The 19,261-nt window shown below is 49.9% G+C and overlaps 1 protein-coding gene across 4 annotated transcripts in view; it reads right to left on the bottom strand.

The window, feature by feature from the left end:
- GALNT14 (polypeptide N-acetylgalactosaminyltransferase 14) overlaps window positions 1-19,261 on the bottom strand; it is a 121,988-nt gene that overhangs the window by 36,536 nt on the left and 66,191 nt on the right. For 3 of the 4 annotated variants that reach the window (XM_064164335.1, XM_064164336.1, XM_064164337.1), the window contains 3 exons: window positions 17,917-18,015; window positions 3,615-3,682; window positions 897-962 (listed from right to left, as the gene is read on the bottom strand). In XM_064164335.1, coding sequence (XP_064020405.1) covers window positions 897-962; window positions 3,615-3,682; window positions 17,917-18,015 — 233 coding nt within the window. The remainder of the gene's footprint in view (window positions 1-896; window positions 963-3,614; window positions 3,683-17,916; window positions 18,016-19,261) is intronic. The other variant, XM_064164338.1, reaches the window with a different exon arrangement.

The raw sequence follows: 19,261 nt of genomic DNA, 5'->3' as shown, positions 1-19,261 counted from the left end.
TTTGAATATCCAATGTTAACCTCCTCTAGCACAGCTTAAGGACATTTCCTTTTGAATATCCAGTGTAAACCTCCTCTAGCACAGCTTAAGGTCATTTCCTTACTATCTGGGAGAAGAGTGACCCACACCTTGCTCCAACCTCTATTGAGGGGGTTGTGGAGAGGCAGAAGGGTCTCCCCTCAGCCTTCTCTTCTCCAGACTAAGCAACCCCAGCTCCCTCAGCCACTCCTCACCAGACCCTCCAGACCCTTCACCAGCTTCACTGCCCTTCTCTGGACACTCTTTAGCACTTCAATGTCCTTTCTTGTAGTGAGGGGCCAAAAACTGACCCCAGTACTCAAGCTGTGACCTCACCAGTGTCAAGTACAAGGGAACACCCACAAATGTCTCAAAAGGTTGCCAGAAGCAGCCCAGTAGGGCACACACTGAACCTTCACAGAGCCCTTCTTAATCTTTCAAATATAATTAATTAAACCAAACCCCACCCACCCCCACCCTGAGGCAGCAGGAGCAGATCTCCTCTCTTTCATTAGAGCAAACATCTTTCAAAATAAGACCTGGGGCTTTCTTTTGCCTGTTCTAATTTTCTGGCTAATAAGCTACAGCTGAGCCTCATTGGATATCTTAATAGTCCCATCTTTTGCAGCTAGAGAGGTGGGGGGATGCACTTCAAATCCCAGCCCTTGATCATCTGGTTTAGTGTTGACCTTTCGGTGCTGGGTTAAACGGTGATCTGTGAGGTCTCTTCCAACCAGGAGTTTTCTGTGATATCTACTTTCATCAGGGTTACCCTATCCCCAGGAACTGCTGACCTTCCTTGTAGCCCCCTCCATAGATGTGTCCCATCCTCCCAGAACGTGGGTTTCCCAGCTAGGTGGTGGGCAGGCAGCTCTTACCTTCTCGCCGTCCATTCCGCAAGCACTTCACCTTGGGGAGCTTGCCCAGCAAACGGCAGTCATCAGCTGGGGAAACACAAAGGAAGGACACATCACCTGGCAGCCCTCAGGTACTGGCTCCCACAGCAGAAAGGGGTCCCAGGGGAAATTTGGAACCCATTGTGGACTGGCTGATGGCTTGGTTAGGGCACTGCTGGGGCGCAGCAGCCAGCCCTCTGCTCACACGGCATCAATCGGGACTGGAGGAGCAGCAGTGACTATAGAACTGGTGCAGCCCCAGCAGGTTTACAGCAGGAGCAGCTGGATAGTGCTCTAAAGCCAGCACAGAAGAGCTGTACTTTGGGTCAGGGTATTGGCACCTTAGTGGAAATAGCCATTTTTGGTAACTGCAAAGCAACACACAAGCTGACATGTGTCTGCACGGTGAGGCAGCAGCCTGCCAAGGTGGCCTACAAGCTCTGCGTGAGGAGAAAGGAATGGTCATGCTGTGGATTATCTGAGGGCTCCTTATGCCCAGGACAGCAGCTCCAAGAAGCAGCAACGTCCCAATGCCACCCATACCTGAGCTAGGGAGGTCCTGCAAACCCAGATGCAGTTGCTGTGAATGATCTTATAGAAGCACAGAACTGTTTGGGCTGGAAGGGACTCCAAAGGTCATCTACTCCAGCTACCTTGCAGGGAGCAGGGAAATCCTCCACTCGATCAGGTTTCTCAGAGCCCTGTTGATAATGATCTTGAGCATCTCCAGGGATGGGGCCTGCAGCCCCAGCATCCCTCCTTAAGTCACATTTCTCCCAGCAAGAGCTGGATCTGTGACCTACCCATCTAGGTCTACCTACCCATCACAGCCCACTCTACCTCCACAATACCTTCAAGCCTCTCTCCACTTCTCTGCCTCATCCTCCCTGGCACTATGACCACATAGGCATGTGCCCCATGCCAGCCACCTCCCGTGTGCAGCCCACATACCTCCAAGGAATTTCCAACCCTCCACAAGAGCCTTCACCCTACCCACACCCCTGCCAGCTCGGGTATGAGGCTGCTGTGCTCTGTGGCACCGAGGCAGCTGAAGAGGCAGGGCCTGGCAGCAGATCCGGGACGGGAATTTGCTGGGAAGAACAGCACCCCACGTGCAGAGCGACCGCATCCCGGTGAGCAAAGGTCAGTGGGCAGACAGAGGTGAGAAATCAGACACCACCAAGCACAAGATGAAAGCACCAACAGCTTGGAGTGGGCAGCAGGGAGAAAACCTGCCCGCGTGTGTATTATGCAAATGCATGCATTTTATGCAAATGTATGCAGAGTAGATGCCAGGAGGCTCAGACTATCATGGGAGAGGAGATGTAAGACAGCTGAGAAGTGCTGATTTCGAGTAGCCAAGGGGCTGCTCCAAGTTAGGCAGGAAACAGGCTCTCTCCCCTTGTGCCCCAGGAACGAGAGGAGTTTAAATCCAGCCCTGGTTCCGTCTCCAAGGCCCTCACTATTGGGTGTGCTGGGACAGGGAAGCTGTTTTCCCACCAAGCTGTCCCCTGTCAGGAAGGCAAAAGCTTTGTCTGTTTAGCCAAACACCCAGCATTTATTTCCCCCACTCTCAGAATGCATCATCTGCTCTATACCAGGGCAGCTCCAGTCCTGCCATCTGCTCCTTTCCTCCACTATAGCTGTTTTGCTGCTCCTCAGCTCTACCTAAGCCTGGCCTCCACGTGCTGGAGGTGCTCCAGAGCTCACCCTAACCACTGCAACCCCTGCCCCTGGCTCCAGTGACCCCAGGGATTCACCAATGGAGAGAAATGAGGCTCAAGTGAAATCCGTCCCTAATGCTCTCTGAGGCAGTGCCTGTTTAGGACATCCAAGATCAAAGCACAGATCCCCCGGTTGGTTTTGGTGCCTTTTTAAACCTCTCTGTCTTTGTTTCCCCCCTTTTTTTTCCCCTAGAAAATGGCTCCACTTAGCAGCTCCTTGAAATGTAAGAGCCACAGATCCCTCCACCTAGGTGCGTTTTATCATCCTTTTCATGCCTCTGTTTTTTGGAGCGCTCACTCTCAACACCTGGATCTTACTGGGCAAGGGTCCTTAGCTGATATTGGTCCCTAGGAACCCTCAAGGCTTTCAAGGCTTCAGCTACTGAGTTCTGCTGGAGATCAGACCTATTGATTTCGCTGGATCCAGGCTATTGACTGGAGGAGAAGGGCAGGAGGACACGGGCTGCCTGCAGCAGCCTTTGTGATGCACCTCAGAAAGGGGCACTCTCTGCAGGAAATCCTCTCTACACGGGTGAAAAACATAAAAATCGACCTTTCTCAGAGCTGCTGATCACCTACCTAAACTGCTGCAGAACAAATGCATGCAGCAGAAGGGTCAGGCTACCATTGTGCCCTGCCATTCCAGTGGCATCAACCCCGAGCTGCTCCTGGCTGCAGCTGAAAGCCAGATTAAACACATCACAGCTGCAGCAGGACACAACTGGGTAGAGAGTGGATTCAGGTCCACTGGGCACAAAAAGTTATTTGCCATGCACTTCTCCTGTATTATTTCCAGGAGAAGAGGTTTGATCATCTGGAATTTGAATTCCGCAGACGGCAAGGCGAGCCTAGCACAGCAGGGTTTGCTCTCTGCCCCTACAGAGCTCGCTGCTTCCTTCCACTCTGACAAACCCTTCCCTGCTCCCTGCACAAATCCCAGTCTCTCCCAGCTTTAACCACAGAAAGGGTCACTTACGGTCGTCACTGAAGTCATCCACTAGTATGATTTCACGGACAAGGTGCACTGGGGTACGGTTCAGCACGCTGAGGAACCAAGAGAGAAAATCCATGACAGTGCTTGGCCAACCCCACAGCCCAGCAAAGCGGGCAGGAAAGCCTAGGAACTGACCTCTGCCAAAGTGCAGAGGACCAAGCTTGGGATCCCAGAAAGGATATACTAGGTGAGACCCAGAAACCAGCCCCTCCATGCCCTAGGTAACTTCTGGTGCCCAGCTATCAGCTCCCTGTAGCCTGGTCAAAGAGCCAAGCATCCAGTATTCCTGGGAAATAGCTGAGATTCCCCCGACCACCACTGTGAGCAGAAGGTAAAGCCAGAAGAAAACAGCTTTTCAGCAAGGTGCACATCACACCAAGTTCCCTGATGGGGCTTAGGGCAAAGCTGCTGTCACCCTGTCACCACTCTTGGGGCAAATGATATGGTGTCCACCAACAGCAAGGCCAGCACCGAGAAAGTTGCCCGTCTCATCCCCATCTTCAGCAAGCTCACAGCTGAGGCAGGACCAGCTCTGTTTCGATGCGTGAGCTGGCTGTCGAGAGGATCAGAGCAGGCTTGCAGCTGCCTAGGTCATGAGAGAGAAAAGGCTGGAGGATGTGGGTCACAGCTGCCTCCAGGTGGACAGACACTGTGTGGCACGGCTGACAGCTACAATCTTCCCTTAATTATGCCACCAAGGGGGGTTAAATCCCACAGCGATAGGGATTGTCTCCTTGGACTCTGCTCTGGTGAGGCCACACCTCAAGTATGGTGTTCAGTTTTAGGCACTTCTTTACAAGAGGGATGTGGAGGTGCTGGAGCAAGTGCAGAGGAGGGCAGCAAAGCTAGGGAAGGGTCTGGAGATTAAATCCTATGAAGAGCAATTGAGGGAGCTGAGGCTGCTTAGTTTGAAAAAGAGGAGGCTGAGGGAAGACCTCATTGCTGTTTACACCTACCCAAAAGGATGTTGTGGAGAGGCTGCTGCTCATCTCTTCTCTCAGGTAATTAGTGATAGAACAAGAGGGAATGGCCTTGAGCTGGGACTAGGTAGGTTTAGACTGGACATGAGGAAACATTTTTATACAGCAAGAGTGGTCAGGCATTGGAATGGGCTGCCCAGGGAGGTGGTGAAGTGACCAACCTTGGATGTGTTTAAAAATCATTCAGATGTGGTGCTTGGGGATATGGTTTAAGGGTGAATCTTACGGAGTAGGGATATTGGTTGGACTTGATGATTCTGGGAGTCTTTTCCAAGCAGAATGTTTCTCAGTGTGATTATTTGAAAAGTCTAGACCTGTTCTTCCCCTCACTCACACACCACAGAGGTGGGCAGTGCTGAAAGTCCTGCCCTAGCAAGGGGTCAAAGCCTGGTTTGGAAGCAGAAGCCCCAGGCAATCCTCAAAATCTCTTCTGGGCTTGGCTAACACCAGTTGGATTGCACAGGCTTTCCCTGCATTTAAATTTCTCTGCCTTCATCCTAAGCTTGGTTCCCTTTTCACACAGGATTAAAAATCAGTCCCCAGATTCCACACCTGAGTCTGACTTCTGGCCTAGACTAGAAAAAACCTTCAAACCTCGGGCTGGCAGACAAAAAGCCCTCCAAACCTCCCTGTGGGCTAATGATCTTGCATCCCCTGATACCCCCAGGTATTTACTGGCAGGTTTCCCTCGTCTCTCAGCCTCCCAAAGCTCTGGCAAAAAGCCTGGAAAACCACATCCTTGGTCAAGACCCCAATTCAAGAGGGCTCTGAGGGGTAGAATCCCATGGTGATTACTGCCAGGAACCCAGAGGAGCCCTATGGCATCACCTGAAAACATTCAGCACTTCTCTGATGAAGCCTCCCTGAGGAGAAAGCTCAAACCCACCCCACCAAGGAGAGGGTTCGGAGCATCTATGCCTATTGCCAGGTGCCTGCCACCTGAGCTGGTGTACCCCAGCTCCACCAGCTACTGGAATTACAGCCTTCCAGAGGGAAAAGAGTAGATCTGGATCGTTTTGGAAGGAGAACAGGAGGTCTCAAGGCAGATGCTTGAAACGGATCCCCTCTCCATGAGTTTGTGCTTGGTGGGCTTTGTTTCTTTGTTTCGCTTGGGGTTTTGTGTGCCTATGGTTTGTTGTTGTTGGGGGGGGAAGGTTGTTCTTTGTTTCTTTTCTTGCTTTTGTGGCTCTTTTGCTTTGTTTTTCCCCAGTAGAAATTCTGTTTAAAAAAAAGGGGGGGTTATCTCATCCTGAAGTGGGTGAGGCTGCCACATCCCTTGCGGAGCTCCTCAAAAAATCACTTTCAATAATTATTTCCCCTGGAAACACTCCCTCTGCCTCCTCCAGTTTCAAGAGCTTGGCAAAAGCCACGATCTCCCCCCTCACTTCAGGTGCCTTGCATGCTAAGGTTGGGACGGGGAGGAAGAGAAATCCCACTTCTGGTGGCAACCCTGACAGGCTGGAACTGCTGTGACCACCGCAGCACCACTAAAGGCTTGCACCAAGCGGGTTAGACAACGTCGCTTTGCCAGCAACCTGTACAAAGCATTAAAGAAAGTGGCTGAAGGCCCCTCCTGCTGCTGCTGCTGGGGCACACAGCAATTTAGATGTGCTGTTCCCACCTGTCAAGTGTTTTTTAATTATTATTATTAATAGGTTTGTTATTTTTTTTCCCTCCAAATCCCCATATGCAGGAGCTGAGTTCAGCAAATTACCGCAGCCGAGCGTCAGCAGAGAGAGAGACAGGAGAGCAATATCATGCTCAGTGGAATATTTAACAAGTGCTGATTGCCTGGAAACCTAACTTGGTGAAACCTGCAGGAAAGAAGCAGCCTTGTAAAAAAGGAAAAAAAATAAAAAAGAGCCAGCAAAATAAATAAATAACCTGCTGGGAGCAGGAGGGAGGAAAGGAGGGAGCAGGCAGCCAGGGCACTTCAGTGCCTGCCCCCCACCCAGCCTCCCGCCCAGAAGTGCAATACAGGGCTCGGCTCTACAGGGGGGTGGGCAGAAAGGAACTGAGTCTGCTTTGGCTGGCATCAAAACCACTGCACTGGGCTGTAGGGACAAAAATGGACTCAGTGGAACTCAGTGCCTTGGAAAAATAGCCCCCAGGGGACCTCTTCTGGAAGAATCCTAGAATAGGTTGGGTTGGAAGGGACCTTGAATATCATCTAGTTCCAACTCCTCTGCCATAGGCAGGGACACCTTCCACTAGAGCAGGTTGCTCAAAGCCTCACCCAACCTGGCTCTAAACACCTCCAGAGAGGAGGCATCCACAACCTCCCTGGGCGACCTGTTCTGGTGTCTCACCACCCTCACTGTAAAGAGGAGCCAGGCTCTGCTCAGTGATGTCCAGTGATAGGACAAGGGGCAATGGGTGCAAGCTGGAGCAGAGGAGGTTCCATGTGAACAGCTTTTTCACTGTGAGGGTGCCAGAGTCCTGGAGCAGGCTGCCCAGAGTGGTTGTGGAATCTCCTTCCCTGCAGACTTTGAAAACCCACCTGGATGCAGCCCTGTGTGACCTGCCCCAGGTCATCCAGCTCTGGCAGGGAGTTGGACTGGACGAGCTTTCAAGGTCCCTTTCCACTCTGTGATTCTGCGACCAGCATACCCTAGAACTGGGCAGGCACAAGGCTACTGCTGCAGGCACAAGGAGATCCACAGAAAAGTCTGCAGTGCCCTGACCCCAGTGAGCTTCCCAACACAGCCAAGAGACACTGCATTGGCTCCTCAGCAACAGCAAACTCACTCAAAGGGTTTTTCTGCCTGTGCTCTGCTAACCACACAATGAGGCACCCGTGCTCCAAAAACAGGCTATTACAAACACCTCTCCCCTGTAGTACTCCTCAAGGAGAAGCCAAAACAAAGACATCAAATTCTGCTGTGTCCAGTTTGGGTGTCCCCAGCAAAAGAAGGACAGAGAGCTGCTGGAGGAAGTCCTGAGGAGTGCCACAAATATGATCCAAGGGCTGGAGCACCTCTGCTATGAGGATGGGCTGAGGAAGCTGGGGTTATTCAGCCTAGAGAAAAGACTCCAGGGGGTCCTTAGAGCTGCCTTCCCATAGAATCATAGAATCAACCAGTCTGGAAGAAACCTCCAAGATCATCCAGTCCAACCTAGCACCCAGCCCTAGCCAGTCAACTAGACCATGGCACTAAGTGCCTCATCCAGTCTTTTCTTGAACACCTCCAGGGATGGTGCCTCCACCACCTCCCTGGGCAGCCCATTCCAATGGCAAATCACTCTCTCTGTGAAGAACTTCCTCCTAACATCCAGACTAGACCTTCCCCAGCTGAAGGGATCTTACAGGAAGGCTGCAGAGGGACTTTTCATGAGGGTATCTAGAGACAGGACAAGGGAGACAGGTTTGGAGCTAAGGGAGAATAGGTTTAGACTGGACCTTAGGATGAAGATCTTCAGTATGAGGGTGGTGAGACCCTGGAACAGGTTGCCCAGGGAGGCTGTAGATGCCTCCTCCCTGTGGACATTCAAGGTCAGGTCGGATAAGGCCTTGAGCAGCCAAGTCTAGTTGCGAGGTGTCCCTGCCCATGGCAGAGGGGTTGGAGGAGATCATTTCTAAGGTGTCTTTGAACTGAAGCCATTCTGTGGCTACAGAATAGATGACAACAGCACTTTGGAAAAACTAAAGCCAGCTTTTCTATTACTTGTGCTTTGATACTTTTTCCCTGTACTTTTTTTTCTTTCTCCATGTGCATGCATGGCTTTTTACTTTCCTTTTATACAGGAAAATCCAGAAGACAATTAATATCACAGTGCCTTGAAGTCTCTCTGTTAGAGTTTTTTTTTTCTCTCCTGAAATCAAACCTAGGTAGATAGACAGCAGTGATGGGAGTATTTTAACAAATCAAAACAGCTTTTAAGTTCTGTTGAGCCAGAGATCACAACATTTTCTTCCTTAAATCTCCCAAAAACCTGTTAACATTGAAATGAAAACTCGTGCCTCTAGCCCATAAAGTGCCTATGTTTATTCAACTCTACAAGACCAGCTCTGCTGCTGAATTAGCCTAAGAAGTTAATGCTTAGAGTTTCTTTGTTTCCATGGATTTAGCAGACAATGCATCCAGTTCTGGTGTCTCCAGCATAAGGAGGACACAGAGCTAGAGTGAGTCCAGAAGAGGGCCACAAAGATAATCCAAGAGTTGAAGCACCTCTGCTATGAGGATAGGCTGAGGAAGCTGGGGTTGTTCAGCCTAGAGAAGAGAAAGCTCTGGGGAGACCTCAGAGCTGCCTTCTAATAGCTGAAGGGATCCTACAGGAAGGCTGCAGAGGGACTTTTCATTAGGGTGTCTAGCAACAGGACAAGGGGGAATGGCTTGAAGCTAAAAGAGAGCAGGGTTAGACTGGATCTTAGGAAGAAGTTCTTCTACGAGGGTGGTGAGACCCTGGAGCAGGCTGCCCAGAGAGGGAGGCTGTGGATGCTTCCTCTGTGGAGGTGTTCAAGGCCAGGTTGTATGAAGCCTTGGGCAACCAAGTCTGGTTGAGAGGTGTCCCTGCCCATGGCAAGAAGGTTGGAGTAGATGATCTCTAAGGTCTCTTCCAACCTAAATCATTCTACAATGAATTTCACCTTACATTTTCAGTGTAAGGTCCTTTCATCCTCCTCAACAATTCATCAGGATTCTTTTCTACCTACCTAGAGGTAAGCACTAGATCAATCAATTTCATCTCCTGAAATTGTGTCAGGAGCAGTTTAGATTGAATATTAGGAACAATTTCTTTTTTGGAAAAGCAGTCAGGTATTGGAACAGGCTGCCCAGGGTGGTGGTGGAGTCACCACCCTTGGAGGTGTTCAAGAAAAGTGTGGACATGGCACTTTGGGCCACGGTTTAAAGGGCATGGTGGTGATAGGTTGATGATTGTACTCAGTGATCCTAAGAGGCCTTTTCTAAGTGAAAAAATGCATGAAATAGCAGTGCAGAAGTCCTCCTGACATGCAGGACACAGAAAATGTTTGCAGGGAGGAGTTCAGATCTTTTAACCAAAGGTTGGCATGTTTTTGGTCACCACCCAGACTACCAGTTGCTTTAGAGAGGAGACTGCGGGCATGGGTCCTCAGGAACTCACAGGCTCATTAATTCTCTCCATGGCAACATACTGGGACTTGTTAGGAGAGACAAAACAAAACAATAACCAGAAAACAACCACCAAACAACACAGAATCACAGAATTTCTCAGATTGGAAAACACCTTTGAGGTCATTGAGTCCAGTCATTAGTTTCACACTGACAAGTCCCTGACTAAACTAAATCCCTCAGCACAACATCTGATCACTTTGGTTGGAAAGGACCACCAGTATCAGCCAGTCCAACCTTCATCCCAGCATTCTTCATCACTAGACCACATCCCCAAGCACAACATCCACTCTCCTTTTAAACACCTCCAGGGATGGCAACTCCACCACCTCCCTGGGCAGCCTGTTCCAGTGCCACTCACTCAGTAAAGAACTTCCTCCCAACATTCAACCTAAGCCTCCTCTGATGCAACTTGAGGCTATTTCCTCTTGTCCTATCCTTAGTAATTTGGGAGAAGAGATCAGCTCCAGCCTCACTACAATCTCCTTTTAGGTAGTTGTAGAGGGCAACAAGGTCCTCTCTCAGCCTCCTCTCCTCCAGACTAAACAACTCCAGTTCCCTCAGCTCATGTTTGCCAGACCTCTCCCCAGCCTCATTGCCCTCCTCTGCACCTGCTCTAGCACCTTTGGGGGTATAATAAAGTGTCAAAAAGGACCAGGTTCACGGTTTGGAAAAATCAGACTGAGAGCACAGAGCAAAAAATGCCCACCAAAATGAACTGCTTCAATGACCCCAAATGGCTAATTATAGAGGAAGAGAGAGATCACACCAAGAACAGCCATAATGAGCTTTGATTACGCTGCAGCTTTCACACTTTATTCTTCCAAATACCCACAAAGCTCTCTGAAATTCAAGAGTTCTCTTATGTGAACATCAAAAGGTAAAAGCACACCGAGGGCTGTGTGCTCAGTCACCACCAGAGATGATTAGCAAATTAAGAGAGGAAGAAAAAAAACAAAACAACACAACCAAACCCAAACCAACAAAAACAACCAGTCTAGGATTTAAGCAAAAAAAAAAAAACAAAAAGGCAGGCAGAAAAATAAAAATGAAATAACCTCCCCAGGCAGCACAAAGTGCTAATTAAACAGCTCCTGTGTGCCACACCTGCTTTGACTTTTCTGCTTTCATCAGGCTGGTTTCAGTTGTGGCACCAGCTCTACATGGCGTCAACCACTGCCTAGGGAAGGAGGCTTAGAGAGGTACAGAGTAGTTTGGGTTGGAAGGAACAATAGTTATTTATACAAGAGTTGGGGTTAGATGGGCACAAAGGGACTGAGCCTGCTTTTGTAGGTACCAAAACCGCTGTGCTGGGCTGTAGGCTTACAAATGGGCTCACAGTGGAACTCAGTGCCTTGGGAGAATTCCCTCCAGGATGCCTCATCTGGCATTGGAAAGGATCTTAAAGCTGAGGAGGGACTTAGAATCACAGAATCAACCAGTCTGGAAGAAACGTCCAAGATCATCCAGTCCAACCTAGCACCCAGCCCTAGCCAGTCAACTAGACCATGGCACCAAGTGCCTTACCCAGGCTTTTCTTGAACATCTCCAGGGACAGCGACTCCACCATCTCCCTGGGCAGCCCATTCCAATGCCAATCACTCTCTATGTGAAGAACTTCCTCCTAACATCCTTTTTAGGATGTCAGGTAGTGATAGGACTAGGGGGAGTGGAACCAAGCTAGAAATGGGTAGATTCAGACAGGATGTTAGGAAGAAGTTCTTCACCATGAGAGTAGTGAGACACTGGAGCAGGTTGCTCGGGGAGGTGATCAAAGCCCCATCCCTGGAAGTGTTTAAGGCCAGGCTGGATGAGGTTCTAGACAACCTGATCCAGTGTGAGGTGGCCTTACCCATGGCAGGGGTGTTGGAATTAGATGATCCTTGTGGTCCCTTCCTAACTGATTCCATGACTCTATGATCACCTAGTTCCAAGCTCCCTGCTGTGGGCAGGGACACCTCCTGCTAGATCACATTATTCAAGGCTTCATCCAATCTGGACTTGAACACCTCCAGAGAGCCTCCCTGTTCCAGTGTCTCAGCAACCTCACTGTCAAGAATTTCTTCCTAATCTCCAGTCTAAAACTGCCCTCCCCTCAAGCTTCAATCCACTCCCTCTCATCCTATCACTACAGGCCCGTGTAAAAAGTCCCTCCTCAGCTCTGTTGTAGGTGTGTGGCTTAGTCCTTTCCCTGGCTCAGGTGTGTCTGGCTGCTCTAAGGTCCCAGCAAGAGGGGAAGACATAAGGTACTGGCTCTCCAGGACATCCCTTCCTAACAAGCACAGGAAAATGAAAGGCAAGATACTCTCCATGCTAATTTCTCAGCTAAATATTTGATGTGGTCTTCATAGCACTCACGTCAGGACTTTTGCCAAAGGATGTGTTTTGGTTTGTCAGCAGGAGGTAAATAATTAAGTTTCCTTATTCCTATTCTGAACTCCCCAGCTGCAAGTTGGAAGAATAAATAAATCAAGACCACTCAGCAGAGTAAATGAGACTGTCTCACCCTCTGCACCACAGCCTCCTATCCCACCCCTCTGACCCTCCTCCTCTCTGCCCAGCCTGCACCAGTGCTGACCAGCCACCGAGCTCCCAAGATGGCCTCGTTGGACACGATCACAACGTGGTGCTCTCTGATGGCCACTGCAGGCTGCGGGCAGCCTTGCCCCTGTTCCTCTCGGTGCTGCTCCTGGGGATGCTCCAGGCATGGGGCACGCACCAAGCCTCTCTCCCTGCAGACCTCAGCATGGGTGCCACACCACATCAACCCTAAAAGCACTGATTCCCCAGCAATGCTCACGTCTTGGCAGGTGAGCATGCTGATGCCTGCAGGAGAGGGACAGCAAAGGGAAGGGGAGGATATTCTCATCAGCAAGCCATGGAGATAGGGTCCCAGCATCCTGCACAGCCCCAGGTCATGAGGAGTACATCTGCTGATCCTTTCCCCTCCAGTGACTACAGAGGCCCCGGGGACATCATTAAGCTCTCCCTCTGGAGAAGCTGGGCAATGAGCTGGATTCCCTTCCTAAATCCAGGTTAGGGCAAGAAGGAAAAAGAGAAAAGAATAAATTGTTTGGGTTTTTTTTTTAAATGCCTCTGTATTGCTTATTTTCTCCTTTGCTCCTGCCTTTTCCCCTTGGCCTTACTCATGCCACAGAGGTTGTGGAGTCTCCTTCTCTGGAAACTTCCAAGACCCACCTGGATGTGTTCCTGTGTGACCTGCCCTAGGTGATCCTGCTTTGGCAAGAGGATTGGACTTGGTGATCTCCAGATATCCCTTTCAACCCCTAACATTCTATGATTCTATGAGGTTCTATTCCTATTCTGTTGGAAACTGTCACCAGCTTTAATGCACTGAGCCTTGGAGCTTGAAATATGTGCAACTCATCCTCTGGAGGGATAAGAAATTTGCCCAAGGTAATTCAAAAGGTGAGTGGCTGAAACAACCATCCAGTGGCAGTTTGTCTGCATTGTCTGCACAGCAAAAAAGAGAAAAAGAATCTCAAGAGATCCTCCTTTCTGGCCTCTTCTCCCCTCTTCTATTTCCTTTTCTCATGACACATAGCCCCTGTGACCTGGCCACTTGCAGGCATTCACAAGCACAGTTACACATTGACAGGGTCATGGAATCACAGAACTGGAAAAGCCCACTGAGATCACTGAGTACAATCATCAACCTATGACCACTGAGGCCATTAAACCACGTCCCAGAGTGCCATGTCTGTATGTTTCTTGAATGTCTCCAGGGATGGCGACTCCTCTACCTCCATGGGAAGCCTGTTTCAATTCCTGACCACTCTTGCAACAAAGATATTTTCCCTAATCTCCAAAATAAACCTCCTCTGGCACAATTTCAGGCCATTTCTTCTCATTCTATCTCCTGATACCAGGGAGAATCTACCAACCCCCACCTCACTCCATCCTCCTTCCAGACAGCTGTAGAGAGCAATGAGGTCTCCTCCCTCCCAACCTACTCTTCTCCAGACTAGACAACCCCATATCCCTCACCCTTTTCTCACAAGGCCTGTTCTCTAGACATCATTTACTGAGATTCAGGCATCTGATTAATTTAGTTGGGTTTTGCCCCTTCATAGAATCATAGAATCCTTTTCCTCCAGCTGGCAAATGGTCAGAGAAAAGATCATCAAACTTTTAAACCAAGCCATGATTCAAGACAGTCCACTAGCTCTTCCCAAGAGCTCTGACAACACAAATCACTTGTTACCAAACTGTCCCAAACACTGGTGACAGGGCTTGTGCAAGGGGTGCTGCAGAGCCAGGTGTTGGTGCCAGCCTCCACACACAATGAGCTGAACCGAGCCCGTAACACAGCTCAGCCTCAGCACTCACTGAGCACTGAAGCCCTCAAGCAGCTAGGAAAACTCTAAGAACAGCAAAATCTCTCCTGCTTGTTATGTATGTGGTCCCTTATGAAAAGATCACAGAGTGGTAGGGGGTGGAAGGGATCCCTGGAGACCACCTAGTCCAACAACCCTGCTAACAGAAGCCAGCCTAGAGCAAGTTACCAATGAGCAAAATGTCCAGGTGGGATCTGAAAGTCTCCAGAGAAGGAGACTCCACAACTTCTCTGGGCAGCCTGGTCTGGTGCTCTGCCACCCTCACAGTGAAGTTACTCTTTAAGTTCAAGTGAAACCTCCTGTGTTCTGGTTTGTGCCTGTTGCCCCTTTTCCTATCACTAGGCACCTTTGAGAGGGTCCCAGCCCCACTCTTGTGACCTCACCTTTTAGCTATTAATCAGCACCCATCACATTCCCTTCCAGACTGCTTTCCTCCAGGCTAAACAGCACCAGGTCTCTCAGCCTCTCCTTGTAAGAGAGATGCCCCAGTCTTCTCATCACCTTTGTAGCTCTTGCTTGGACTCTACAGTACTTCCCTATCTCTCCTGAACTGAAGACACCAGAACTGGACACAGTACTCCAGGGGTAGCCTCACCAGGGTGATGATTTTCTTCCCTTCTAAAGGATGCTTCCAGCATCATTTCTCTCTGGCAATCCTCAGTGTTTAGTTGGGGTCTCCCTTTGAGGAGGTGGTGTCCCATCACCCATGGCTTTGGACAAGACAAGCAATGTTCCTTTGCCCTGTCTTTTGCTCCTGCTGTGGTGGTTCCCTGAGAACACTGCTTTTGCAATGAGGATGGAAAACTCAACTTGCTTGAAGTCAGGCAACCAGGTTTGCAGCCCAAAATCTTCCACCAAATACAGACAAATTGCCTCACTGTCCCCTAGTCTGTCTCCTGGGTTATACCAAGAAGGCACTGAGAAGAACAGGATAGAAGGAGCTGCCCACTTTACTCAACTGCTGTGCTCAGAGTGCTTGGAGATACTTGGCTACAAACTGCTCTGAAAGGCACAAAGCAACATCAGGATGATAGAGTTTGTTTTGACTGGCCATGGAAAATGATCCATGTTGTTATAGCCACCCAGGGATGGAGTTAGCTGAAGATCTAATTAAACTGAGCATTTGTTGAGCAAGGGAGGGGGGTAAGGAGGTGACAGGACCAGAGCAGTCAGAAGGCACAGCAAATTGATCTACAGAGGCTGAAGAGACAGACAAGCTCTCAGCTGGGTCCAAAAAGAGATAAGGAAGTGGTAATACTGCACAGTCATGGCCAGAGAGAAGAGCGTTGACTTGCCACCAAGGGCTGCCACTTCTAGGGCCAGTTCGAGGGGGAGTACTGGATCCAGGAGAAAGAATGCCAACCCCGAGGCCAGGAGGCCACCTCCAAACTGTAGGGGGCAGAATAAAGAGGGTCAGCTCAGGATCTCATCCCAGGATGAGGCAGATGAGATGTGGACCCAAGGCTGTCATCTCAATTCCTCATTAACTGAGCCTGCCTCTGCAGTGTAGCTCTGTGAGATGCTCCTCAGGGCTCTGGCACCATTGGGAAATCAGGAAAGCAGGCTCAGAAAGGGCCCCAGAGCTGGGGAAAACCTCCCCAGAGACAAGAACATGAGTGGTGGAACAGTTAGGGAAGGCGAGTGGGGAAGAGCAGTGCACGGGCTCAGAGCTGTGGTAGAAATCACATGCAGCTGGATAAGGCAGGCAGTAAAGCCAATAAATCAAGTCAAGCAAAGAAAAGAAGAGGAACAAGGAAGAAAGTCTTTTTACAGCTGTACACTTCAGAGGACAGTATGTTAGAGGAACAAGTCAAACTACTTGTGTTTCTAACTGTGCTGTCACTACAGTGAGCAGCTTTCTAATGAAGCCAGACATGGAGAATCCAGGCATAAATGCCACATGATGGCTCTACCATCTCTGAAGTGACAACATCACTCTTGACCCTACCTGCCAGGAAAGTCAAAGGTGGGGCTATGGGCAGAAGTGAGACTGAAGTCCATCCCTTCACTGTACCTGCTATAAGCACTCTGTATGTCAGGGGCTAGAGGACCTCACTTGGCTTTGCCTGGCTGCATCTGTTACAAAGGCTTCTAGAGAATGGCAAACCCATGCCAGGCACTGCAAAGGTGGAAGAGAAGGTTCAGGACCAAGGAGCTGGTACACAGCACCAAGTGTCAGTGCTATGTACATCCAGAATCTACACACCCTGAAGAGAAAGCTGGGACAGATTATTAAGAGTGAAGCAAAGGAGATGGGATTGGGCATGGAACCATAAAGTAGGGCAGAAATTCAATTTCAGGACTGTCAAACTCACTTGTGGCGCCCCTGCCCTCACTCAAGGAAGAATGCTGCTTCCAGAGAAGAGCCCAGTGAGGACACAGGGGTGAACAGGGCACAGCTGAAACCCTGCCCCCCCAGACAACCTGACTGCCCAGTCTGACCAGTACCAGCAGTGGTAGGAGGTCTGTGGGGATGCCATGGTTTAACTGACAAAGCTTGCAGCAGGCAACAAGCATCACTACGTGGGCATGAGATCTGGAGAGGCTGGAGAGCTGGGCAAAGGGGAACCTGACAAGGTGCAACAAGGACAGGTGTAGAGTCCTGCCCCTGGGGAGCAACAGCACCATGCACTAGCACAGGTTAGAGGCTGACCTGTTGGAAAGCAGCCCCACAGAGAAGGAGCTTGGAGTGCTGGTGGACAAGTTATCCACAGGGCAGCAACGTGCATTAAGAAGAGTGTGTCCAGTAGGTCAAGGGAGGTTCTTCTCCCTCTCTGCTCTTCCCTGGTAAGGCATCAGCTGGAGTGTTGTGTCCTGTTCTGGGCTTCCCAGTTCAAGACAGACAGGGATATACTAGAAAGTATCCAAGGGAGGGCTGTGAGGATGATGAAGGAAGTGGAACATCTATCTGATGAGGGAAGGCTGAGAGACCTGGGGCTGTTTAGCCTGGAGAAAATAAGACTGAAAGGAGACTTTATTAATGTCTATACATATCTGAAGAGTGGGTGTCAAGAAGGTTCCAGTCTCTCTTCTATGGTGTCCTTTGATAGAACAAGGAGCAATGGATACATACTGGAACACAAGAAGTTTCAGCTCAACATGAGGAAACCCTTCTTTGCTGTGAGGGTGATGGAGTACTGGAGCAGGCTGCCCAGACAGGTTGTGGAGTCTCCTTGCCTTTCAAGACCTGCCTATATGCATTCCTGTGTGACATGCCCTAGGTGATCCTGCTCTGGCAGGGGGCTTGGACTGGATGATCTCCAGAGGTCCCTTCCAACCCCCACCATTCTATGATTCTGTGATCTGCAAAACATTTGGTACTACAGAGCAGAGCACACCCAAGCTCCCTACAGAGGAACTCACCAGCTGAAACCTGGAGCCAAACCCCTCAAAGCCCAGTAAATCCTCCTACAAGAGAACTTGCAGATTCAAGGCACACGTTGGGATTAAGCAGCAACTTCCACAGCCTCTGATGAAAACAAAGCCTTCACTCTATGCACTACAGCACAAGAGAGCCACAAATGAAGGAATGGCCACATGCCCAGAGCCCTCCACTGTGTATCCAGAGGAACAGAGAAATCATCCTTGAAACTCTACTCTGCATAAGCATCGTTAGGGTTTCTCAATAAGCAAGCCTTGCTGGCACTTGATGGGAGAGCCTCAAAGAGCAGCAGCAGGGCAGGCATCTGCAGAACAACAGCTGCCCTTGGAGAGCTGGGATGAGATGTAGGTACAGCCCTGCTGCTGCCATGAGTGCAGATTCTGCCTTTATGCAGGAAAACTTCTAGTCCCCTCACTCTACTTTAAGATGGTTTCTAGATTAGAGCATCTCCAGCCAACCAGGAGCTCTTACCTCCGAATGGTCCTGAGCAAGGCTGACCTGGCCTCGTTGTGGAAGGTGATGATGACACTGGTTGGTGGGAGGTCCTGGCGGTAGTGCAAAGTTGTACACCTGGGGAGGAGAAAAAAGGGAAAAGGCCATTTCAGAGACTGGAATTTTAATTGGCATCTTAGCTGGTCCACCAGCCTCTATTACCAAAACAAGCCTTTTCTGTGTGAATCTTTTCTGAAGGAGTCCACAAACTGCCAAATAATTCATTAAGGATTAAAGCAGCAAAAAGGGCTTAACTGTCATTAACAGCTGAGAAAGGAGGCACCCAGCTTGCAGTCCTTCTCTCTAAACACTGCTTTGCAGCTAGCACGCAGAGCTTCCCCCACAAACAGGAATCACAGAGTGGTCTGGGTTGGAAGGGATCTCCAAAGGACATCCAGTTCAACCCCCCTCCACAGTCAGCAGGGACATCCTCCACTAGATCAGGTTGCCCAGAGCCTTGCTGAGCCTCACCTTGAATATCTCCAGGGATGGGGCCTCAACCACCTCCCTGGACAATCTGTTCTGGTGTTCCACCACCCTTATAGTAAAGAACCTGTTCCTTACATCCAATCTAGATCTGATCATCTCTGTTCTGAAAGCCCTTGGCCCTTATCCTATCACCACAGGCCTTTGTAAGCAGTCTCTTTTCATCCTTCTCGTAGTCCACTTCAGCTACTGGAAGGTACTTAGGTCTCACCAGAGCCTTCTCTTCTCCAGGCTGAACACCCTCAATTCCCTGAGCCTGTCCTCATAGCAGAGGTGATCCAAGCCCCTGACCATTTTCATGACCCTCCTCTGGACCCACTCCATCATGTCCATATCTTTCCCATATTGAGAGCTTCAGAGCTAGACACAGTACTCCAGGTGAAATCTCACCAGAGCACAGAATCATCTCTCTGGGTCTGCTGGCCAAGCATCTTTTAATGCAGCCCAGGATGTGATTTGCCTTCTGTGCTGCAAGCTCACACTGTCTGCTCATGTCCAGCTTCTCACCCATCAGCACCCCCAAATCCTTTTCCACAGGGCTGATTTCTGCCACCTCATCCCCCACTCTGCATTGATAGTGAGGATTGTTCCTGCTCAGGTGCCCTGCACTTGCTCTGGTTGAACCTCATGAGGTTCAGCTGGGAGGAAGTGGGACCCTTTTCAGACCATTCAGGGCAGCACCACTTTCAGCAAAGATCCTCCTGGCTGATGCTAGCTCGACGGGGTCAGAAATTAGCCTCTCACACCAAAGGCAAAGCACAGCTGAGATGTTTGCAGAAGACCAGCTGCAAGTCTCAAGATGCCTCAGTGGCTTTGTGAGGCTTTTGGTGTCATCTCA

The sequence above is a fragment of the Pogoniulus pusillus genome, chromosome 25 (assembly GCF_015220805.1).
Source record: "Pogoniulus pusillus isolate bPogPus1 chromosome 25, bPogPus1.pri, whole genome shotgun sequence".
Lineage (NCBI taxonomy): Eukaryota > Metazoa > Chordata > Aves > Piciformes > Lybiidae > Pogoniulus > Pogoniulus pusillus.
The sequence above is the reverse complement of the archived record's forward strand: the minus strand, read 5'-3'. Positions and strand labels throughout refer to the sequence as shown.